The sequence below is a fragment of the Microcaecilia unicolor genome, chromosome 3 (genome assembly GCF_901765095.1).
Source record: "Microcaecilia unicolor chromosome 3, aMicUni1.1, whole genome shotgun sequence".
NCBI lineage: Eukaryota > Metazoa > Chordata > Amphibia > Gymnophiona > Siphonopidae > Microcaecilia > Microcaecilia unicolor.
Window position 1 is genome coordinate 104,928,101 of NC_044033.1, and position 23,491 is coordinate 104,951,591.

The window sequence follows — 23,491 nt, forward strand, 5'->3', positions numbered from 1 at the left end:
AAGGTTTCTGTTACAGTGCTGCTGAACACCATTGTTCACATGGCCAACAGGAATATGCTGGATTGGGGAGCTAGAGCTGTGTTAAAGTATCTGCATATAATACTGAAAATACTATTCTTTTTAATATGTTGTATTATTTTGGTGTATGTTATTTTTACTTATTTTTTTTACACAATTCCTGGAATGTATTTAGTGTGCATGATACCATCAGTAACAGAAAGGGGGGGGGGGGCAGCCGGTCAGAGTCCTTCCGTGTTGTGTTCAAAAGTGCCCCTACTGTCCCTTTATCATTAACATAGATGCTGTCCCACCTTACCTTACCTCCACCCACCTTAGCCTCCCCAAACAGCTGAGTCACTGACCACTTATGCTCCAGCTTAGTAAAAGGACCCTTAGAACTCAATCAAACTTCAATTGAACAATTTCTTGGAAAAAGTAAATCTACTTTCAGCACAGAATCTGCAGGCAGCTCACTGTACTACATTGAGTTTCAGACTGGAAACTTTTGGTCATTTATCTTTTTTAATTTTGGAACATTACTCAAGAGTCGTCGGGATTACCGATAAAGGATTCTCGATTGTCCCAAACTTGACGGCCCTTAGTGCTTTTTCTTCATTTCTATGTGTGCACTTTGACCCTCTCTTTTGCCATCAGACCTAATGTCTTGAAAACAATGCTTTAAAATGGTTTCACTTTTTTCTGTCTATTCCACTTTTCCCTGTAGAATGGAAATCTCCTATTTCTCAGTATTACTCTTATATGTGGGCTAATGCAAGGATCTCTTCTTGACCCCACCTTATTCAACATTTTCCTTGCCTCTTCTTCTGCATTTGCGAGTGTGAGGCAGCTTAAAACCCCAAATAAAGGGAGTCTATTCAGCTTCTATGAAATACTCATGATCTCTCTTTTAGTTCTTTAACCAAAGGATGTGATGATTATTATTTACCAAAGCCACTGAGTATATTTTGGCAGTAATTTTGTCTAAGCCATAAATGTGGATAAATTAAGACCTCTATATACACACATTTTTTGCAGATGTATCTACCTATAGTTCTAGTTGGCTCCATTAAAGATTACATAAGCCTTTTTGTCGATGTTACATTAGATTGATGTTGAAAAAAGGAGTACATTTTAAAATGAAAGAAAATGGAGAAAATAATCTTAAAGATCTGTTGTAATGTCTGTAACAACCAGACATAATGCAATAATCACAACACTATCAGTTTTACAGCTCTTCAATTTAGTATGAACAACCCAGAAAAAAAGAATCAGAATTCCAGAACTACATATCAGCTTTTTATTAAGTTACTTCATTTGCTTTGCACAATAAATCTAGTCTGAGATAATTCAGCACAATGGTTTAAACAACTGGTAATGTAGCACAAAAATAGCAAAATCATTAGCAAGCACAGATAAAGAGGTAATTCATTTAGTATAGATTGAAGGTATAATAGAGGAGATGCATCAGTATAATAATATTGCAACAAAAAAGTAAAGAGATACAAAGCACAAAATGAAGATGAACATGCTTCTGCTCAAGATGATCAGCAAATGCCTTTAGATGATGCCTTTATCCTTTAAGCAGTACTTTGGTTGCATATACAATTGCTAATGCACTTACTGCTGTTTGTGTGGAACAGTATTCAGTGAATTTCTCTCTCAGCCCATTGTAACATATGTAAATTTGATTTATTCTAGCACATTATTTGGGGCATTTTTGATATGACATCTAGATCCGATTTTGGACGTTTTGCTGAAAACATCCAAAAATCAAGTGGTGAACATAGCGATTTTTGAACCACAAAAATTTCCTAGACATTTTGTAGACGTTTTGTGCTCAGTGCATTTTTCTTTTGTGACCATTTTCAGGAAAAAAAAAGTCCAAGGGGAAAACATATAAAAACAAGCCATTGGGACATATGGGGGGCCAGCATCCTTAGTAGACTGGCCACACAGACATCCCAGAGTAGTAGTAGGACACCCTAGGGGGCACTGCAGTGGACTTCACATAAAAGGTCCCAGGTACCCATCTCACCGTTACCCCATTATATTGTATAGTGAGCCTTCCAAACCCACCAAAAACTACTACTACTACTATTTATCATTTCTATAGCGCTACTAGACATATGCAGTGCTGTACATGAAGAGATGGTCCCTGCTCGACAGAGCTTAGAATCTAATCAGGACAGACAAACAGGACAAATAAGGGATAAGGGAATTACTAAGGTGGGAATGATAAAACAGACATTGGTATTGAACAAGTGAAAAGGGGTTAGGAGTTAAAAGCAGCATAAAAAAGGTGGGCTTTTAGCCTAGATTTGCAGATGGCTAGCAATGGAGCTTGACGTACTGGCTCAGGAAGTTTATTCCACGCATATTGGGCAGCAATATAAAAGAAACATAGTCTGGAGTTAGCAGTGGAGGAGAAGGGAACAGATTACCCAATGAATGGAGTTCCCAGGGAGGAGTGTAGGGAGATATAAGAGTGGCGAGCTACTGAGGAGCTGCAGAGTGAATGCACTTGTACGTCAATAAGAGGAGTTTCAATTGTATGTGGAAATGGATAGAGAGTCAATGAATTGACTTGAGGAGAGGGCTAATATGAGCATAGCGACACTGGCAGAATATAAGTCGTGCAGCAGAATTTTGAACACATTGAAGGGGAGAGAGATGGCTTAGTGGGAGACCTGTCAGAAGCAAGTTGCAATAGTCTAAGCGAGAGGTGATAAGAGTCTGGATAAAGGTTTTGGTAGTGTGCTCAGAAAGGAAAGGACACATTTTGGTGATGATATGGAGGGGCATTTTCGAACAGGGACACCCATCTCTAAGGGCGCCCATCTCTGAGGATGTCCCCGCGAAGGGGCGGGGTATCCCGTATTATCGAAACAAGATGGGCGTCCATCTTTCGTTTTGATAATACGGTCGGGGATGCCCAAATCTCAGAATTTAGGTCGACCTAAGAGATGGTCGACCTAAATGTTGAGATGGTCAACCTTAGAGATGGACGACCTCAGTTTTCGCTGATAATGGAAACCGACGACGCCCATCTCAAAAACGACCAAATACAAGCCCTTTGGTCATGGGAGGAGCCAGCATTCGTAGTGCACTGGTCCCCCTCACATGCCAGGACACCAACCGGGCACCCTAGGGGGCACTTTTACAAAAACAAAAAAAAGGTAAAAGAGCTCCCAGGTGCACAGCACCCTTCCCTTGGGTGTTGAGCCCCCCAAATCCCCCTCAAAACCCACTGCCCACAAGTCTACACCATTACTATAGCCCTAAGGGGTGAAGGGGGGCACCTACATGTGGGTACAGTGGGTTTGCGGGGTTGGACGACTAAGCATTAAGCAGCACAATTGTAACAGGTAGGGGGGGGATGGGCCTGGGTCCACCTGCCTGACGTCCACTGCACCCCCTAACAACTGCTCCAGGGACCTGCATACTGCTGCTTGGGAGGAGGGTATGACATTTGAGGGTGAAAATAAAAAGTTGTGAAACATCATTTTTTGTGGTGGGAGGGGGTTAGTGACCACTGGGGGAGTCAGGGGAGGTCATCCCCGACTCCCTCTGGGGGTCATCTGGTCATTTAGGGCACTTTTTGGGGCCTTATTCGTGAAAAAACAGGGTCCAGGAAAAGTGCCCTAAATTCTAGCTACAAACGCATCCATTATCGGCGAAAGGCGCCCATCTCTGTTCGGGTGATAACCACGCCCCAGTTCCGCCTTCACCACGCCTCCGACACGCCCCCGTCCACTTTGTCCGCATCCGCGACGGAGTGCAGTTGAAAGCGTCCAAAGTTCAGCTTTCGATTATACCGCTTTATTTGTTTTTGTGAGAAAGACGCCCATCTCCCGATTTAGGTCGGAACTTGGGCGTTTTTCTCGTTCGATTATAAGCTGGATAGTCAAAGAAATGACAGGTTTTAGCAGTCTGTTGAATATGTGATTCGTAGTATAGAGTGTTGATACGATTTGGGTTTCTGCCAGGCACTTGTGACCTGGCTTGGCCACTGTTTGGAAACAGGATACTGGGCAAGATGGACATTGGTCTGACCCAGTATGGCTACTCTTATGCTCTTATGTGCAGAGAAAGAGAGAGAGGAGTCAAAGATAACCCCAAGGTGATGAGATGATGAGACAGGGAGGACGAGAGTGTTATCCACAGAGACAGAGAATGGGGGAAGAGGAGTTGGTTTAGAGGGAAAGATAAGAAGTTCAGTCTTGATCATGTTTAGTTTCCAATGGCGGTGAGACATCCAGGCAGCAATGTCAGACAGGCAGGCTGATACTTGGGCCTCGATTCTTGCTGAAATTTATGGTGTGGAGAGGTAGATCTTGGAGTGATCAGCATAAAGGTAATACTGAAAACCATGGGATGAGATCAGAGCACCAAGGGAAAAAGTATAGATGGAGAAACCCAAGACAGAGCCCTGAGGTACACCAGCCGATAGTGGGATAGAAGTGGAGGAGGATCCACCAGAGTATACACTGCTTCAGCTGCTAGCGACAAAAGGCAAGGTTTACAGACCCTGAAATGATAAGCAGTAGTAGTAGTAGTAGTAGTAGTAGTAGTAGTAGTAGAAGAGGGGGAACAGATAGAGAAAGTGGCCAGATCTGCTGGGGGACCCCAGCCAGTTGGATTTTCAGGATATCCCTATTGAATATGCATGAGAGAGATTAGCCTACAATGGAGGTAGTAGGTATATGTAAAAGGAATATCCTAAAAACCTGACTGGCTGGTGGTCCCCCAGGACAGGTTTGAGAGCAGATGCTAAATGTGGTGATAGGATAGGGACACTGAAGGCAGAAGCTGAACATGGGGAAGGATAATGAACAGGAGAGCCTGGAAAGAGGTTTATAAAAAACCAGGGCAAAGTAGGAAAGAGACATTGGGACCAAAGTGAATGGAACAAAAACGCTCAGACAACAAAGGTACAACAATATTTTGTTTTGAATGTATTAATTAGAATATGCCAGCTTTTTGAAATGTGTATCTCCCCAACCCCTATTCAGCATCTGATATCTTTATTTTCTATTTTTCTATTATTGATGTACATACAGAGTTTGTTCAAGTTTTCTGATTTAGGGGGCTTCAACCTTTTCTTACTGAACCAGCACAACATACAGTGATGTTCAAAAGTCCTGAATCACTTGGCTAAAATTTGGTTTTAGCCATTTAAAACAAATGTTGAAATTTTGTAACTGAGTATTTTATAATGTTGTGTTCTAATTTTCATTCTTGCTTATATTACACCATCACTTACAGTATACCCTACTGTTGCATCCCTATAGCCCTAATTTTATAAACATGGAACTTGTTACTGGTTGCTATTTTGAATTTCAACATTATTGTTATTACAGTTGCCTTATTGCAACTACTGTATTTTTAATAAATACATACGTTTTGCTTTTGATTTTAAAATATGCCCTGAAAAGAATTGTTTCTGTTTATTTCTTCATTGGCCAGTTTTTACTCTTGTGAACAAGTTGGCATCGCTCTGGCATGTTGTGCACAAGCTTCAAAAGGTGGTCACATGTAATAATCCTGTTCCAGGCTGCAACTGACTCTGAGCTCATGCTTTGTCATTGGCTGTCATTTGGATATTTTCACTGGCAACTTGTGACACAGATTCTCGATCAGCATTCCTTTTATTTTGTTGTGTTTGATTTTAATTTTAATTGATGTTAATTTACTGTGTTCACTGCTATGATACAATTGCTATTAGCAGTATATCAAATTTAATAAACAAACACACAAACATAAACATTTGTAGTCAGAGGAAGTTGATGTTAGAGGAACAGAAATTTGATGTCAGAGGAGGAAGGGGACTGGCAGAGCCGACAGCTGAGCACCTGTAGACTGCAGCTCCATGTCTGCTCACTGCACCCCTTACTGCTTGGAGGAGGGCAGGGTTACACGTCTGGAGGAGGGAGTGCTCCACCCCAGGTGGCAACCAAGCTAGGGTATGCCACTGAGTCTCTTACATGGGTAAACTGACCATTGGGACAATAGAGCAGTGCCCAAGGGCTCACATCAGTAGAGGGTCAACTCTCTCCTAGCCTCCATTTGGTTTAATCACTTTTGATAGGTGCTTAGGGGCTCATGATCCTTATTGCCTGGGGGCCCAAACCATTGTCAGTCCGCCCCTGGTCTCCTACAATCAGGTGCAGCAAGAATGCAAAGCACTGTATACCATTCTCTCCCTTAACCATGCACTTCTGATAGATAGTCTATTGTAAAATAGCCAGGAACCATATCTCTGCCTCTCAGGCCTAGCTGTCAGCTCTCTATCATTGCCCTTATTTCTGCTAAGAAAGGGGCAGAATTGTGGTTAACATCCATCATCTGTTTGTGCAGCACAGTCTACCTATGCCCTGATGCTGATGAACTCCCTGCCCTTGCCTTGTACAGCTGCCACCAGTGTTCTGATTATTCCAGATGTCACTAGTGATATGCATACTACCACCTTCTGCCTTGGCCAGCTGTGTCTGCAGCCAGGCATGGCACTGATTATACAGTGTGAGGATCACTCACCTTTTAAAAGTTGTCCTGGAAGGCACTATGTAATTAGGAGCTAAAGATGAGCAACCTCTTAAATCTCACATTCTCAATCACAAGTAAGGGCTGGTCATTTAGGGTAATCATTTCACTGATGCATCTAGTTATCATCTTTGATGCAGGCTGCTGCATGCCTTGGGGTAGTGATGTTGAGCATCCTCCTAATAACTCTACAGTGGTTTGTTTAGACAGGTAATGAAATAAAAGTGGGAGGACGACCAAGGATTCCAAAGACTGAAAGGATATATAATAATAAAGATGTTTATTGAGGTATAAAGACTCGACACAACGTCGTGTTTCGGCCGTTAGGCCTGCATCAGGAGTCTTCATGCCGAATGCTTTTGAGAACTATTTGATGAAGGCAAATCCTCAACAAAGGGAGGTCTTTAGAAAGACCGTTGTGAAGGTGAGCGTGCTTCGTTGTCTCCTCTGACACAACGCTTGTATAGAATGCAATTGTAGAATAAAGGACCAACTTCTAATTGTTGGTCCTTTATTCTACAGAGGTCTCAAGCAAAAGAGAGATAAGTACATAAGTACATAAGTACATAAGTAGTGCCATACTGGGAAAGACCAAAGGTCCATCTAGCCCAGCATCCTGTCACCGACAGTGGCCAATCCAGGTCAAGGGCACCTGGCACGCTCCCCAAACGTAAAAACATTCCAGACAAGTTATACCTAAAAATGCGGAATTTTTCCAAGTCCATTTAATAGCGGTCTATGGACTTGTCCTTTAGGAATCTATCTAACCCCTTTTTAAACTCCGTCAAGCTAACCGCCCGTACCACGTTCTCCGGCAACGAATTCCAGAGTCTAATTACACGTTGGGTGAAGAAAAATTTTCTCCGATTCGTTTTAAATTTACCACACTGTAGCTTCAACTCATGCCCTCTAGTCCTAGTATTTTTGGATAGCGTGAACAGTCGCTTCACATCCACCCGATCCATTCCACTCATTATTTTATACACTTCTATCATATCTCCCCTCAGTCATCTCTTCTCCAAGCTAAAAAGCCCTAGCCTTCTCAGCCTCTCTTCATAGGAAAGTCGTCCCATCCCCACTATCATTTTCGTCGCCCTTCGCTGTACCTTTTCCAATTCTACTATATCTTTTTTGAGATACGGAGACCAGTACTGAACACAATACTCCAGGTGCGGTCGCACCATGGAGCGATACAACGGCATTATAACATCCGCACACCTGGACTCCATACCCTTCCTAATAACACCCAACATTCTATTCGCTTTCCTAGCCGCAGCAGCACACTGAGCAGAAGGTTTCAGCGTATCATCGACGACGACACCCAGATCCCTTTCTTGATCCGTAACTCCTAACGCGGAACCTTGCAAGACGTAGCTATAATTCGGGTTCCTCTTACCCACATGCATCACTTTGCACTTGTCAACATTGAACTTCATCTGCCACTTGCACGCCCAATCTCCCAGTCTCGCAAGGTCCTCCTGTAATCGTTCACATTCCTCCTGCGACTTGACGACCCTGAATAATTTTGTGTCATCGGCGAATTTAATTACCTCACTAGTTATTCCCATCTCTAGGTCATTTATAAATACATTAAAAAGCAACGGACCCAGCACAGACCCCTGCGGGACCCCACTAACTACCCTCCTCCACTGAGAATACTGTCAATCGGTTGTTCAATTTCTTGATTCAAATTCTTCCCCGGGACATAGTATACTTGTGAAAAGGGTGGAAAGTCCTTTTCCATAATATTCAAAACTTCAGAAAAATATCGCTTCAACATATCCAAAAGAAGAACATTTGATAATCTGGGAAAGTTGACAAATCTCAGGTTATGATTTTTAGTATAATTATCAAATGTTTTCATTTTTTGCCTAATATTCGTCAAATCTTTTAACATCGTAGTTTGTACTGTTTCCAGTTTCACAATCCTTTGATCAATTTTTTCTACTTTTTCATTCAAAGCATTAGTCTCTTCTTCCTTTTTTTGTAATTCAGTTTCAATATGCTTTACTTTTGGTAAAACCTCGTTAACTTGTTTAAGGAAAAGCTGTCCCAGGTTAGACATTAAGTCCCACAAAACATCTAGAGTCACTTCTTTTGGTTTTACCGCTAACTCTTTAGGCAATTCAAACCTTACTGGAAGCTGCTCACGAACCTCACTTCGGCTCTCAGTTTCTCTCCCTTCATTCCCCGCCGGCTCCATGGGCAAACTGCCCACCATTCCCTCCTCAGATAGATTCGTCGCTTCTCCCCGGCGTTCTCCTGGGTCCGTACCTACTTCCAAGGGGGACCCTGTCGGGTCAGAGAGGAAGGAACTTGCACAGAGGGGTTGGGGAGGCGGAGTTCGTGCTGCGGGGCTCAGCGTTGTTTCTAGACCGGAGGAAGCCGAAATCTCCCTTTCGCCGACATTCCTAACCGGTAGCGTTCCGCATTCCAGTACAGCTGCTCGTGGCCTCAGAAATTGGTCAATTGGACCAGGTAATGGAGGTTGCAGCGGGGAAGCTCTGCCCGCTATTCTCCCCCTACACTTCGGCATCTTCAGAAAGAGGTTCAGAGCGTCCTAGCAGAGCGGCGCCATCTTGGATTTCCTCGAACAGGTTAGTTTTTAATGATTTCCAGAAGTTTAGGTGATCATAATTTGTTTTCACGGCTTTTGGTAATGCATTCCATAGTTGTGTGTTTATGTAGGAAGAGCTGGATGCATAGGTTGATTTGTATTTGAGTCCTTTGCAGCTTGGGTAGTGGAGATTTAGGTATGTTCGTGTTGATCCTGTTGTGTTTCTGGTTGGTAGGTCTATGAGGTCTGTCATGTATCCCGGGGCTTCGCCGTAGATAATTTTATGAACCAGGGTGCAGATTTTGAAAGCAATACGTTCTTTGATTGGGAGCCAGTGCAGTTTTTCTCGGAGGGGTTTGGTGCTTTCGAATCGCGTTTTTCTAAATATAAGCCTGGCTGCCGTGTTTTGAGCGGTCTGAAGTTTCTTTATAATTTGTTGTTTGCATCCCGCATAAATTCCGTTGCAGTTGTCTCCATGGCTTAGTACCACTGATTGTATCAAGTTGCGAAATGTTTCCCTCGGGAAGAATGGTTTCACGCGTTTGAGTTTACACATTGAGTGGAACATTTTCTTTGTTGTAGATTTCACTTGGATCTCTAGTGTGAGGTTACGGTCGATTGTAACACCGAGAATTTTCAGGCTGTCTGAGATAGGGAGGGTATAATCTGGAGTGTTTATGTATGTGGGTTTGTTCGTATTGTATTGGGATGAGAGGATGAGACAGTTTGTTTTTTCTGTGTTGAGTTTTAGTTGAAATGTGTTTGCCCATGAGTCCATGATATTCAAGCTGAGCTTGATTTCGTTGGTGATTTCTGTCAGATCACATTTGTAAGGAATGTATATTGTGACATCATCTGCATAGATGAAAGGGTTAAGGCCTTGGTTGGATAAGGATTTGGCTAATGGGGTCATCATTAGGTTGAAAAGGATCGTTGATAGTGGTGATCTTTGAGGTACTCCGCATTCTGCTTTCCACGGTGGTGATATGTTTGAGCTTGATTTCACTTGATGTGTTCTAGTGGTTAGGAAACCCTTGATCCCTTGATCCAGCCAATCCCGAAGTAATCTAGGAGTTTACCATGTCGAATGCACTGGACATGTCGAATTGGAGGAGAAGTATGCTTTTGCCTGTTGCTATTTCCTGCTTGAATTTGGCTATGAGGGTAATTAGTATTGTTTCAGTGCTATGGAGGGGTGAAATCCTGATTGTGATTCATGTAATATTGTGAATTTGTTTATATAATCAGTAAGTTGTTTGGTTACCATGCTTTCCATCAGTTTGACCACCATTAGGATTGATGCTACTGGGCAGTAGTTAGTGATTTCGTTTGATTTTTTCTTGGGATCTTTTGGTATTGGGGTGAGTAGGATGTTGCCATTTTCCTTAGGGAAGAGACCTTGTTGAAGCATGTAGTTTAAGTGGGATGTAAGGTCTGCTATGAAGCGGTGGGGGGCGAATTTTATTAGGTAGCTGGGGCAGGTATCCAATTTACAGTGAGAGTTGGAGAACCTATTAATCGCCTGGGTGACTGTTTCCGCGGTGAGGAAAGCGAAGTTTGACCAGGTTCGGTCCGCTGTGTATTCACCAGGGGTTGGGTCCAAGCCAATGATTAAATTTTTGATATCGGTGTTGTCCTGAGGTAGCATGTTACGTAGGTTTGCAATTTTTTCATTGAAGTATTTAGCAAGGCTGTCTGCAGATGGGATGTCTGTATTGGTTGTGGTGACCAAGGTGATGTCTAGGAGTTTGTTCACGAGTTGGTATAATTTCTTTGTGTCTTTGTAATCTGGCCCTATTTTAGTTTTATAGTATGACCTTTTGGGCTGTCTTATTGTGTATTTGTATTTTCTTTGTATTTGTTTCCATGCACTGAGTGTGTGTTCGTCTTTTATTTTTTTCCAAGCTCGTTCGAGTTTCCTGGATTGTGTTTTTATTTTTTTCAGTTCTTCGTTGAACCATGGTATCGAGTTATGCCTACGTGATCAGTTCAGACATTCTGGGGCTCTTTTACTAAGCTGTGCTAAAATGTGCAGTTACCATGGCTTAACATGTGACTTTACCAATGATAGGTGAAAATTTAATACGGCACCTATTAGAGGTGTTCTTAGTATTTTCTATTGCAGGTTGTGTGTTAACTTTCACATTAATACACAGTGCCTGCTCCTAGTTAACATGGAAGCACTTAGTGGTAATTGGTTAACTCCACATCACCATGTAGTAAGTGAAGTGTTAACTATCTAATGCCTTCCTCATCCACTCTCTGCCATGCCACACCCCCAACACAAAAAGCACTTAACGTTGCTAAATTACCACAAAGCCCCTTAACATTGTTCTGCACGAGCAGTTACCACATAGCAAACCATATGTTAAGTGCTTAACGTGGTTTAGTAAAAGGGCCCCTATGTTACAGTCTAGTATTATACACTAACTTCACAAATATTCATAGTGATGCAACAATATTTGCACTTCATACTGCACTAATAGCCAATTTATAGCCTGCTCAGGGCACACTCTTAATTAATTCCAGGTAACACAGTTTATCATGGTATGAACAAGAAAGGTATTTAAACTATATTTTACACTTGTAGTAAATCAAAATATTTCTAGTGGATCTCCTGGTTTGCTTAAGAATATCTGTACTGAAATAATACTTACATAATCTGGTCGTGACATTTGTGCATGCAAAGGGGTTGGAATTGCTGGTTTGGCAACATGTAGGTAATTATACCCCCCAGGAAGAACACCCCCTAGTGGAAATAAAAAATGCACAGTTAAATGACTAGAATGTCAAAGATCCTGTTACACACTTCCCAAAATGGGATGCAAAGCATAGCACAATTTATTTTAGAAGCAACATTAATAATCATGTTATTCACACAAAATATTACATCCTTGCTATATGGAATTTTACAAAATAATAACATACATAGCAGGGCCCTTTTGCCCATCTCACAATAGCTTGAAAAGGACCCCTTAACTGGCTAAGATTTAGTTGGCTGTGTATGTCCAGATATTCAATGCCAGACCCTGGACTGCCAAGCATTGAATATCTTGGCATAAAACCATTGGCAGTCAGCAAAATGCTGACCACCATTGGCTGAATACCCACCCCTATGTTTCTTTATAAAATAGGTTAAAATAGGCATCTTCTTGCCCTCTCAACATTACCAAACTATTATAAAATTACCCCAGTGTAGAAAAGTGCAAATTGATGTATGTGGAGAACAACCCACACTATAGCTGTGCAATGCTAGGTTCCACATTTAGAGTCACCACCCAGAAAGAGTAAGTGTCATCATGGATAATATGCTGAAATCCTCCACTCAGTGTGTGGCAGTAGCCGAAAAAGTAAATACAATATTATGAAGTTATAGGAAAGGAAAAGAGAATAAAATGGAGAATTTCACAATGCCTATCTATCATTCTAAGGTGCAACCATACCTTGAGTAATGTGTGAAATTATATCTCCAAAAATGTAGTAGAAAAAATACAGAGAAAGGTATTACCTTCATGAAGAAAATCCAAAAAGGTTAGTGCTCTTCAGCTTGGAGAAGAGACAGCTGAAGGGATATATGATAGAAATCTACAAAATTATGAATAGAGTGGAATGGTAAATGCAATTTTTATTCTTTCAAAATGTGATAAGTCTAGGGGGCGTGCCATGATGTTACTATAGTACGTGAACTTACTAAGTAGTACAGTAAAAGAAATTGCCTTTTTAACTCAATGCATAATTATGTTCTGAAATTCATTGCCAAGGGATGTGGTAAAAGCAATTACTGTTGCTGAGTTTAAAAAAGGTTTGGGCAAGTTCCTGGAGGAAAAGTCCATAAAATATGTAAGGGTAGACTTAGGGAAATCTACTACTTAAGATTGGTATCTATGTTTTGGAATCCTGCCAGGTACTTGTGATCTGGACTGGCCATTCCTTGAAACAGGATATTGGCTTGATGTACCTCTGGTCTGACCCAGTATGACCACACTGGGTCAGACCATTCTTATGTTCTTATATTAGGCACATTCTTCATAATCACTTCAATGATGTGTTTCTGATAATATAGAGCAGGGAAAAGTTTGGAGGCATAAGAGAAGATTATTTAATAAGAATTATTATTTGTCATTTTGAAGAGATTTACCCAAGGTGGAATACAACATATTAAACTGCAGATAAGAAAAAATATAACAATAATGTAAAGCTCAGTGTCATCAAAGCACACATAAAAGCTTTGGTAAGTATACCAGCAATTTCATAGTAAACAACTATAGAGGATATGTGGTAATAGAACATAAATAGAAACATTAAAATAACAGTAATATAATACTTAGAGGCATCATAATACATATGAACACATCATAAGTACAGCTGCAATCAATAAGTAGAGAGAACATATGGAAATACTGAAACATAGAAATGATGGCAGATAACGAGCATACGACCTGTTCATCTACACTAACTGCTCAATTCTACAACCCTTTCCTCTTCCTTAGAGATCCTCTGTGTTCACCCCATTGATTCTTGAATTCAGATACTGTCCTTGGGTTGTTTCATGCATTGATCACCCTTTTTGTAAAAAAAATATCTTCTTAGATAGGTCCCTTTCTCTTCTAGAGCCTCCTTTTCATTGAAAACTTTCCATCACCTGTGCATTTATATCTTGGAGGTATTGCAATGTCTCTGTCTTTTCTACGTGTGCCATTTTTCAAGGTAATGTATCTGCAGTAAAAGGACTCTGCTATAGCTTTGCCCTCTATAAATGCCCTTTTAAAGTAATGGTCCAACTGCTTCCCGTCATGGACTTCTTTCTTGGCATGTACCTGAAAAGGTTTTGTTATGAATTATTGCCTCTTTGGTAAGATTCTTTTCAATACTTTGCATCTAACTTGTCAGTGTTTTTGCTGTTTCCAATTTTCTTTATTCGGATCCAATCTGTGCTTTCTGAAAGATGCTCTTTTGACTATAATAGCTTTTTTCATCTTACCTTTTAACCAGGGCTGTGCCAACACAGTAAGCGAGGTAAGCACCGCAGGGGGGTGCCGACCTCTGGAGGGCGCCGCCCAGGTTCTCTCACTTGCAAAATCTTTTACTTGAAGTTGTGATTCTCCTCTCTCCCCTTGCCCTTCCCTCTCTGCATCAGGAAGTGAAGGCAGCCCAGTAGTGCTAACTGAGGCAGACACGCTCTGCTAAAGTTGCTTCAAAGAGTACAACCAGTGCTATATATGTCTTTGGTGTGGGAAGAACTCCTCATTCAGGGTGAGCTTGAACAGCATTCAAATTAAAGAGAACAGGTTTGGAGGGAGGTGTGCAAGTGAGACTGTGGAGAAATAAAAAAAATAAATAGTGTAATTGTTTGTTAAAATTTGTAAGTGGTTCAAAGTTTTTGTTTTTTTTTCTGAGCATGTACACTGAGAGGAGGGCATGCCTGCAATGATGTGTGCATAATTATCAGGTAACCTGGGAAATCTACAGCTAAAAGCCATTTCATTGGCTGATGGTTCAAACAGTAGGTTCAAAGGGGAAGTTTAGCTGTGTTGAAGAGCTGGTAAGTGAAAATCTGATTGCTTTTTTGTGTGTAATTACTAAATGTTTTGTGTGTAATTACTAAATGTTTATTTCTTATATATCTTCACCATTCATGATGTATTGTAAGCCACATTGAGCCTGCAAAGAGGTGGGAAAATGTGGGATACAAATGCAATAAATAAATAAATATAAAACATTCTGCTTGGATAGGAAGAGTTTGTGATATGTGAAAATACATTTTGCTTTAATGAAATTGCTAAACTTTAGTGTCAGTGCTTTTTTTGTGTTTATTTTTATATAAAACATTCTCCTTGGATAGGAAGAGTCTGTGATAAGTGAAAATACATTTTGCTTTAATGAAATTGCTAAACTTTAGAGTCAGAGACTTATCAATGAGGGATACATACAGTGCTTTTTTTGTGCCGGTATGCGCCGGTACAGCATACCGGCACATTTTTCCTGAGGTCCGGCTCACTTGCCCACTCCCTTCTGTTCCTGCTCTCGTGCTCCAAAATCTTTTACCCAAAGTCACAATTCTCCTCTCTCCCCTGCCCTCCCCTCCATGTCCAGCAATTCTCTCTCTCCTCCCCTGCCCTCCCCTCCATGTCCAGCATGTCACCTCCCTCCCCTGCCCTCCCCTCTCCATGCTGGACATGGAGGGGAGGGGAGGGGAGAGGAGGGCAGGGAAAAGAGAATTGCTGGACGTGGATGAGAGGGGAGGGCAGGGGGCAGAGGAGACATACTGGACATGGAGGGGAGGGGAGGTCAGCAAAGAGAGATTCGCTGGACATGAAGAGCAGGGGAGAGAGGAGAATCGTTGGACATGGATGGGAGGTGCGGGTAGGGGAGAGAGGAGAATCGCTGGACATGGATGAGAGGGGAGGGCTGGGGAGAGAGGAAAATCGCTGGACATGGATGAGAGGGGAGGGCAGGGAAGAGAGATTCTCTGGACATGGATGGATGGAGGCGTTGGTGGGGAGAGAGGAGAAATGCTGGTCTTGGATGGAGGAGAGGGGACAGAAAATTATTGCTTTATGTGGATACAGGGGAGGGACGAGAGAGGAGAAATGCTGAACATGGATGGAGGGGATGAGAGAAGAGAAGTGCTGGACATGGATGGAGGTGAGGAAAGAAAAAAGAAGAAGATGCACATGGATGGAGATGAGGGAAAGGGAAGAGAGGAGAAAAAAACTGCACATGGATGGAGAAAATAGGCAAAAGCTGGATCCACGTTATACCTCCTCCAGTCAATTCCACAGAGGAGGACACAGCTTTTACTTATGGATGTAGGGTAAGAAATGAAGAAGAAAGGAGGAAAGTAAAGAAATAAATGGAAAGGAAGCCCTGGAAACGGAAACGGAGTTAAGAGAACAGATAGAGAGTAGCAGAATCAGAGACTCGGACCAATATGGATAGAAAAACAGACAACAAAGGTAGAAAAAATCATTTTATTTTCATTTTAGTGTTTGGAATATGTCCACTTTGAGAATTTACATCTGCTATCTTATTTGGCAATGTATAGCAATTTGTTTTCTAAGAATATAGCTGACAATCCCTGTCAGTGTGGCAAGTGGTGAGCGATCATTTTCATGGTTAAAAATCATAAAATATTATTTGCGATCAAGTATTTCGCAAGAAAGGCTTGTAAGCCTTGCCATCTTGTGCCACACGGGGGGGGGGGGGGGCAACTGATAGTCTGCAGGGGGGCACCAGAGACCGTAGGCACGGCCCTGCTTTTAACCATGCCAACAGTCATTTAACTTCTTCCTACCTTTTTTAATGCATGGAATACATCTTAAAGTCTAGGTAATATCAAGTTAAGTTATCTGGTAATTTATTTTCGCCCTTGCTCTCTGTATATAGGGTGCCCCAGGGTTCCCTGCTTTCTCCCATTCTGTTTAGCATAATGATGCCCCCACCCAGGTAGATTTATAGATGTATGTGGCTTTAACACATTTATTTATGCTGATGATGTTACACTTTACTTACCATTTATGGAGATCTTAAATGAAGCCCTGCCTAGAATTAAATCCAGTTTAGATTTAATGGAATCTTGAGCTGCTGCTTTCAAATTGAAGCTAGAGACAAAACCAGGCTCCTAATCCTAGCTAATTCTGCTCACCAAGGCCCCTTTTAGTAAGCAGCAGTAAGCCTAACACAGATTTACCACTTCCTAAACAGGAAGTACAACCAGGCTACCGCAGCAGCCCAGGGGTACTTCCCACCCCTAGTGCTCCATCATATCTGGCTGGGTTAGTGCAGGAGCCCTTACCGCCACCTCAAGTGCTTTACTTGCTTCATGGCTAAGTAAAGGGAAGTCTTTTTTTACCTGCTGCGGGAATATCTGAATTACTGAAAGAGATATTCCCATACCCACCAGTGCTGGCTTTCCGACAGCCACCCAACTTAAAACACAAGCTAATCAGAAGTAAGCTCCCAACACAGACTCAAAAAGAAGAGAATGGCACACATCCTTGCAATATATCCAGCTGCAAGCTATGCCAAAACATTTCACAAGACCTCACAGTCATTCACAAAGGAAAAATATTCAACATAAAGGAATCCTTTACATGCTCATCTTCCAATGTGGTATACATCATTCAGTGTAGAAAATGTGACGGAGGATGCTATATTGGAGAAACAAGCCAGATGCTAAAGACAAGATTTAATTTACATAGACATCACATGAAAAATGCCAGTGCCAGCCAGAATTCCACTCTTGTGGGGCAGCACTTTACAAAACCAGAACACTGTACCAGTGATTTCATAGTAAGAATCCTGAAAGGTAACTTTAAAACAATACAGGAACGTAAGACCTTTGAAGTCAGAATGATTGAATATTTTGACACCCACCAGACAGGACTTAACAAAGATCTGGGTTTTCTAGCCCATTATAAACCATAGAGTTGTATTGCTCTGTTTGTCACCCTCCTCTCACCTATCCACCCCCACCCTGTTTGACTGTCACTGAAATGCTTTGATGTTTCACTTATATATACTGTAATCTATCAACACTTGCTTATTTCTGATCTGACGAAGAAGGGCAACCTTCGAAAGCTAATCAAGAAATGTATTAAGTTATGTCCAATAAAAAGGTATCATCTTATTTTCTCTGCCACTTTGAAAGTCCTGGGAATAACTATAGAATAATGCTTGGCTGCTCTGCATTGGCTTCCCCTCCTTAGAAAGGAAATCGTGTGCAAATGAGCTAACAGTGAGCAGTTCATTTGCATGCAATTTCCTTCATGCATGCCCGTTCCTTTCCGAATTGCTAAGGGAAGGGCTTTTTCCGTTCAGTTACTGCATCAATTAGTCCACTGCAGTGCCCCCTAGGGTACCCGGCTGGTGTCCTGGCATATTAAGAGGACCAGTGCACTACGAATGCTGGCTCCTCCCATGACCAAATGAGTTAGATTTGGTTGTTTTTGAGATGGGCATCCTCTGTTTCCATTATGGCTGAAAACCGGGGATGACCATCTCTAAGGTCGACAAAAAAAGCAAACACTGGGCCTTCAGGATTGAGAAAAATGTAGTCCTTTAATATCACAAATACCCGACACGGGCCGTGTTTCGGCGTACAACCGCCTGCATCAGGGGTCTGACATGAAGACACATAAAAATAAATTGAAACCATAAATTAATTAAACAATATCAGTAAACCATAATTTCAGTCATATGCACATCATTATCACAACTTAAAACCATATACATATACACATATATTCACTATACTACATACACACCACGCACAGATATATATGTATATATATTAAAAAACATTTAAAAAAACATATATTTCTAGATGATACCTATATATGCCCACCAATACATACATCTGTAAGCTCACTATGGGTAGGCAATGTTTCTTTTTATTAATCATATTGCTCGGGGATGAGGCTGGTTTTATAAAGTTTGAACCCCCCCCCCTTCTTTACACTATGGGCTGTACTGAAATTTCGCTACGAAGACCCTTTGGTTTTGAAAGACGAATTTACGGGAGTCAGTTACATGATTTTTGCGCATGTTCTTTGCAGTTACGTGTATTAAATGGCCTTGAGGGGAGGCAAAGCAGCCCCAATTGGGGTTTAATATAGAGAATATTGTTCAATCGGCAGCTGCATATAAGCATTTGTAATTTGAAGGCTTTCAGGGCTCTGGTAATGACTCTCACTTTTCTGTTTGTTCTTTCGATATAGAGATGCTGAATATGGCCTTATCATAATGAACTTTAGCTAATATACTGTTTATGAAGTAAGGGGGTTTTTATGAAATAGGGGGCGTCATCTTCATTGCTTGAAGTATTTATTGTTTATTATGTGGCCACCATTAGATGATTGATTATGAACACCCTATTCTTGCTCTCTCACATTAGGAGTTTTACCCCGATTGTTTCACTTACCTCTTGCGCCACAGTTTGCAAGTTGACCGATAGGAGTTTATTGGTAAGAAATGGTCATTCAATATTTGTGATTTTATAGTGTTTAGTATGCTCTGGTAATGCTTTATTTAGAAATACGTGACATGGTATGACTGTATGTGTGAATTTACATGTATGTACAGTGGGGGAAATAAGTATTTGATCCCTTGCTGATTTTGTAAGTTTGCCCACTGACAAAGACATGAGCAGCCCATAATTGAAGGGTAGGTTATTGGTAACAGTGAGAGATAGCACATCACAAATTAAATCCGGAAAATCACATTGTGGAAAGTATATGAATTTATTTGCATTCTGCAGAGGGAAATAAGTATTTAATCCCTCTGGCAAACAAGACCTAATACTTGGTGGCAAAACCCTTGTTGGCAAGCACAGCGGTCAGACGTCTTCTGTAGTTGATGATGAGGTTTGCACACATGTCAGGAGGAATTTTGGTCCACTCCTCTTTGCAGATCATCTCTAAATCATTAAGAGTTCTGGGCTGTCGCTTGGCAACTCGCAGCTTCAGCTCCCTCCATAAGTTTTCAATGGGATTAAGGTCTGGTGACTGGCTAGGCCACTCCATGACCCTAATGTGCTTCTTCCTGAGCCACTCCTTTGTTGCCTTGGCTGTATGTTTTGGGTCATTGTCGTGCTGGAAGACCCAGCCACGACCCATTTTTAAGGCCCTGGCGGAGGGAAGGAGGTTGTCACTCAGAATTGTACGGTACATGGCCCCATCCATTCTCCCATTGATGCGGTGAAGTAGTCCTGTGCCCTTAGCAGAGAAACACCCCCAAAACATAACATTTCCACCTCCATGCTTGACAGTGGGGACGGTGTTCTTTGGGTCATAGGCAGCATTTCTCTTCCTCCAAACACGGCGAGTTGAGTTCATGCCAAAGAGCTCAATTTTTGTCTCATCTGACCACAGCACCTTCTCTCAATCACTCTCGGCATCATCCAGGTGTTCACTGGCAAACTTCAGACGGGCCGTCACATGTGCCTTCCGGAGCAGGGGGACCTTGCGGGCACTGCAGGATTGCAATCCGTTATGTCGTAATGTGTTACCAATGGTTTTCGTGGTGACAGTGGTCCCAGCTGCCTTGAGATCATTGACAAGTTCCCCCCTTGTAGTTGTAGGCTGATTTCTAACCTTCCTCATGATCAAGGATACCCCACGAGGTGAGATTTTGCGTGGAGCCCCAGATCTTTGTCGATTGACAGTCATTTTGTACTTCTTCCATTTTCTTACTATGGCACCAACAGTTGTCTCCTTCTCGCCCAGCGTCTTACTGATGGTTTTGTAGCCCATTCCAGCCTTGTGCAGGTGTATGATCTTGTCCCTGACATCGTTAGACAGCTCCTTGCTCTTGGCCATTTTGTAGAGGTTAGAGTCTGACTGATTCACTGAGTCTGTGGACAGGTGTCTTTCATACAAGTGACCATTGCCGACAGCTGTCTGTCATGCAGGTAACGAGTTGATTTGGAGCATCTACCTGGTCTGTAGGAGCCAGATCTCTTACTGGTTGGTGGGGGATCAAATACTTATTTCCCTCTGCAGAATGCAAATAAATTCATATACTTTCCACAATGTGATTTTCCGGATTTAATTTGTGATGTGCTATCTCTCACTGTTACCAATAACCTACCCTTCAATTATGGGCTGCTCATGTCTTTGTCAGTGGGCAAACTTACAAAATCAGCAAGGGATCAAATACTTATTTCCCCCACTGTATATGTAAGGGTTTATTTAAGAAAATATACATATATATATATATGTGTGTGTGGATATGTGAGCTTACAGATGTATGTATTGGTGGGCATATATAGGTATCATCTAGGAATATAAGTTTTTTAAATGTTTTTAATATATATACATATATATCTGTGCGTGGTGTGTATGTAGTATAGTGAATATATGTGTATATGTATATGGTTTTAAGTTGTGATAATGATGTGCATATGACTGAAATTATGGTTTACTGATATTGTTTAATTAATTTATGGTTTCAATTTATTTTTATGTGTCTTCATGTCAGACCCCTGATGCAGGCGGTTGTACGACGAAACACGGCCCGTGTCGGGTATTTGTGATATTAAAGGACTACATTTTTCTCAATCCTGAAGGCCCAGTGTTTGCTTTTTTTGTTTGCCTTGTTGTATTTGTATGCTGTTTTCCCTCTCTTTTGTGACTGTACATCTCTAAGGTCGACCATCTCTAAGGTTGACCTAAAAGTTGAGATTTGGGCGTCCCCAACCATATCATCTAAATGAAAGATGGATGCCCATCTTGTTTTGATAATACGGGTTTCCCCACCCCTTCACGGGGACGTCCTGCAAGGACGCCCCGTTCTATTATGCCCCTCCACGGGGCTCATTTTCAAAAGAGAAAAATGTCCAAAAAGTGTCATAAAGCACCATTTGGACGGATTTCTTCTCAAAACGTCCAAATTGGTATGTTCGAAATCTGTTTAGCAGATGTCTATCTATGCATTTCATCTGCGGTGTGTCCAAATTTCAAGGGGGCATGTCAGGGTATTTTGAAGGCAGGATTAGGGTGGGCTTAGGGCGTGCCTAACACTTGGACGTTTTATAGCCATAATGGAACAAAACCAAATTGTTTAGGGTGAAAACTTAAACATTTTGATCTAGACACGTTTTTCTAACGAATAAGACACAAAAAGGTGCCCTAGATGACCAGATGACCACTGTGAGGATTTATGGATGACCCCCCCCCTTACTCCCTCAATGGTTGCTGACCCCCTTCCACCCCCAACAAATGTGAATAAAAATAGTACTCACCTGCCACTGATAGCCTCAGATGTTATACTCAGGTCCATAAGAGCAGCATGCAGATCCCTGGAGTGTGTACTGATAGGTGCAGTGCCCTGTAGACAAGTGGACCCAGGCTCATACCTACTCCAACCTGTTACACTTGTGGTGGAAACTGTGACCCTACAAAACTCACCAGAAACCCACTGCACCCACATATAGGTAACCTCTTTACCCGTAAGGGCTATTGTAGTGGTGTACAGTTGGGGGGTAGTGGGTTTTTAGTGGGTTTTGCAGGGCTCAGCAGACAAGATAAGGGAGCAATGGTGAGATGTGTACCTGGGAGCATTTATATGAAGTCCACAGCAGTGCCCCCTAGGGTGCCCCATTAATCTCCTGGGATGTCTGGTAGACCAGTCTGCTAAAACTCCTGGCCCCTCCCAATGGCTTGATTTTCTCTGTTTTCCAAAGTCTGACTTAGATATCATATCAAAAGTGTCCTTCCACGAGTACTATATATAGTTCTGGTTTAGAGAAGGGTAACACAAATGATAAAAGAAATTGAACCTCTCCATTTTGAAAAAGCTAAATAGATTAGGGCTCTTCAGCTTTGAAAAGAGATAACTGAAAGTGGTTATGATGATTTATATAAACACGAGTGGGGTGGAATGCTACCTTTCCTGCCTTTTCTTTTTACTATCTTATTTATTATTGTATTTCCCTTCTTATTTTTTATATTCTGAATATTGTAAACTGCCCAGGACTTCCATTGGAGCAGTATATCAAGCACAAATAAAACTTGAAATTGTTACCAGTGTAACCAGTGGTGTGCAGCAAAGTTCAGTTCTTGGGCCGGTTCTTTTTAACATTTTTGTAAGCAACATTACTGAAGGGCTGTCTGCTAAGGTTTGCCTCATTGTGGATGATACAAAATTTTCAATAGAGTAGACATCCCTGATGGTGCGGATAATATGAGGAAGGACCTAGCAAACTTGAAGAATGGTCCAGAATTTGGCAGTTAAGATTTAATGCTAAAAAATACAGAATCATGCATTTGGGCTCCAAAAACCTGAGGAAACAGTACCGTTTTGGGGGCAAAGAACTTTTATGCACGAAAGAGGAGTGGGACTTGGGTGTGATCATATGTGTTGATCTTAAGGTGGCCAAACAGGTAGAAAAGGCGATGGCAAAAGCGAGAAGGATGGGTGCAAAACAAGAGGAATGGACAATAGGAAAAAGGAGGTGGTGATGTCTCTGTATAAGACTCTGGTGAGACCTCATTTAGAATATTGTGTACAAATCTGGAGACTGCACCTTCAAAAAAGATATAAATAGAATGGAGTTGGTTCAGAGGGTAGCGACTAAAATAGTCAGTGGTGTTCATCATAAAGTATATGGCGTCAGACTTAAGGATTTCAAGATGTATAGTAACCTAATCTAACATACCTTTCCTATACCACCATCTTCTCAAGAGGGTCCAGGGTGGTTTACAAAATTTAGGAACTATGGAGTTACACAGCAAAATTAAAAATTATTACAACAACTGAGAAAAACAACTGGCATTAAGTCAAGAACTTTTTATAAAATTCAGTTTTAAGACTCTTATGAAAAGAATAAGAAAGCTGCTGTATTGCAGCAAGTGAAAGATTGTTCCATATTTCAACTACCTTATAAGATAATGA

At 41.6% G+C, this 23,491-nt stretch overlaps 1 protein-coding gene across 1 annotated transcript in view; it reads right to left on the reverse strand.

Annotated features, from left to right (window-relative positions):
* The window catches only part of CFAP61 (cilia and flagella associated protein 61), a 676,218-nt gene that overhangs the window by 128,315 nt on the left and 524,412 nt on the right, over nt 1–23,491 (reverse strand). The window contains exon 24 of the mRNA XM_030196227.1: nt 11,755–11,846. Within this exon, the coding sequence (XP_030052087.1) occupies nt 11,755–11,846 (92 nt within the window). The remainder of the gene's footprint in view (nt 1–11,754; nt 11,847–23,491) is intronic.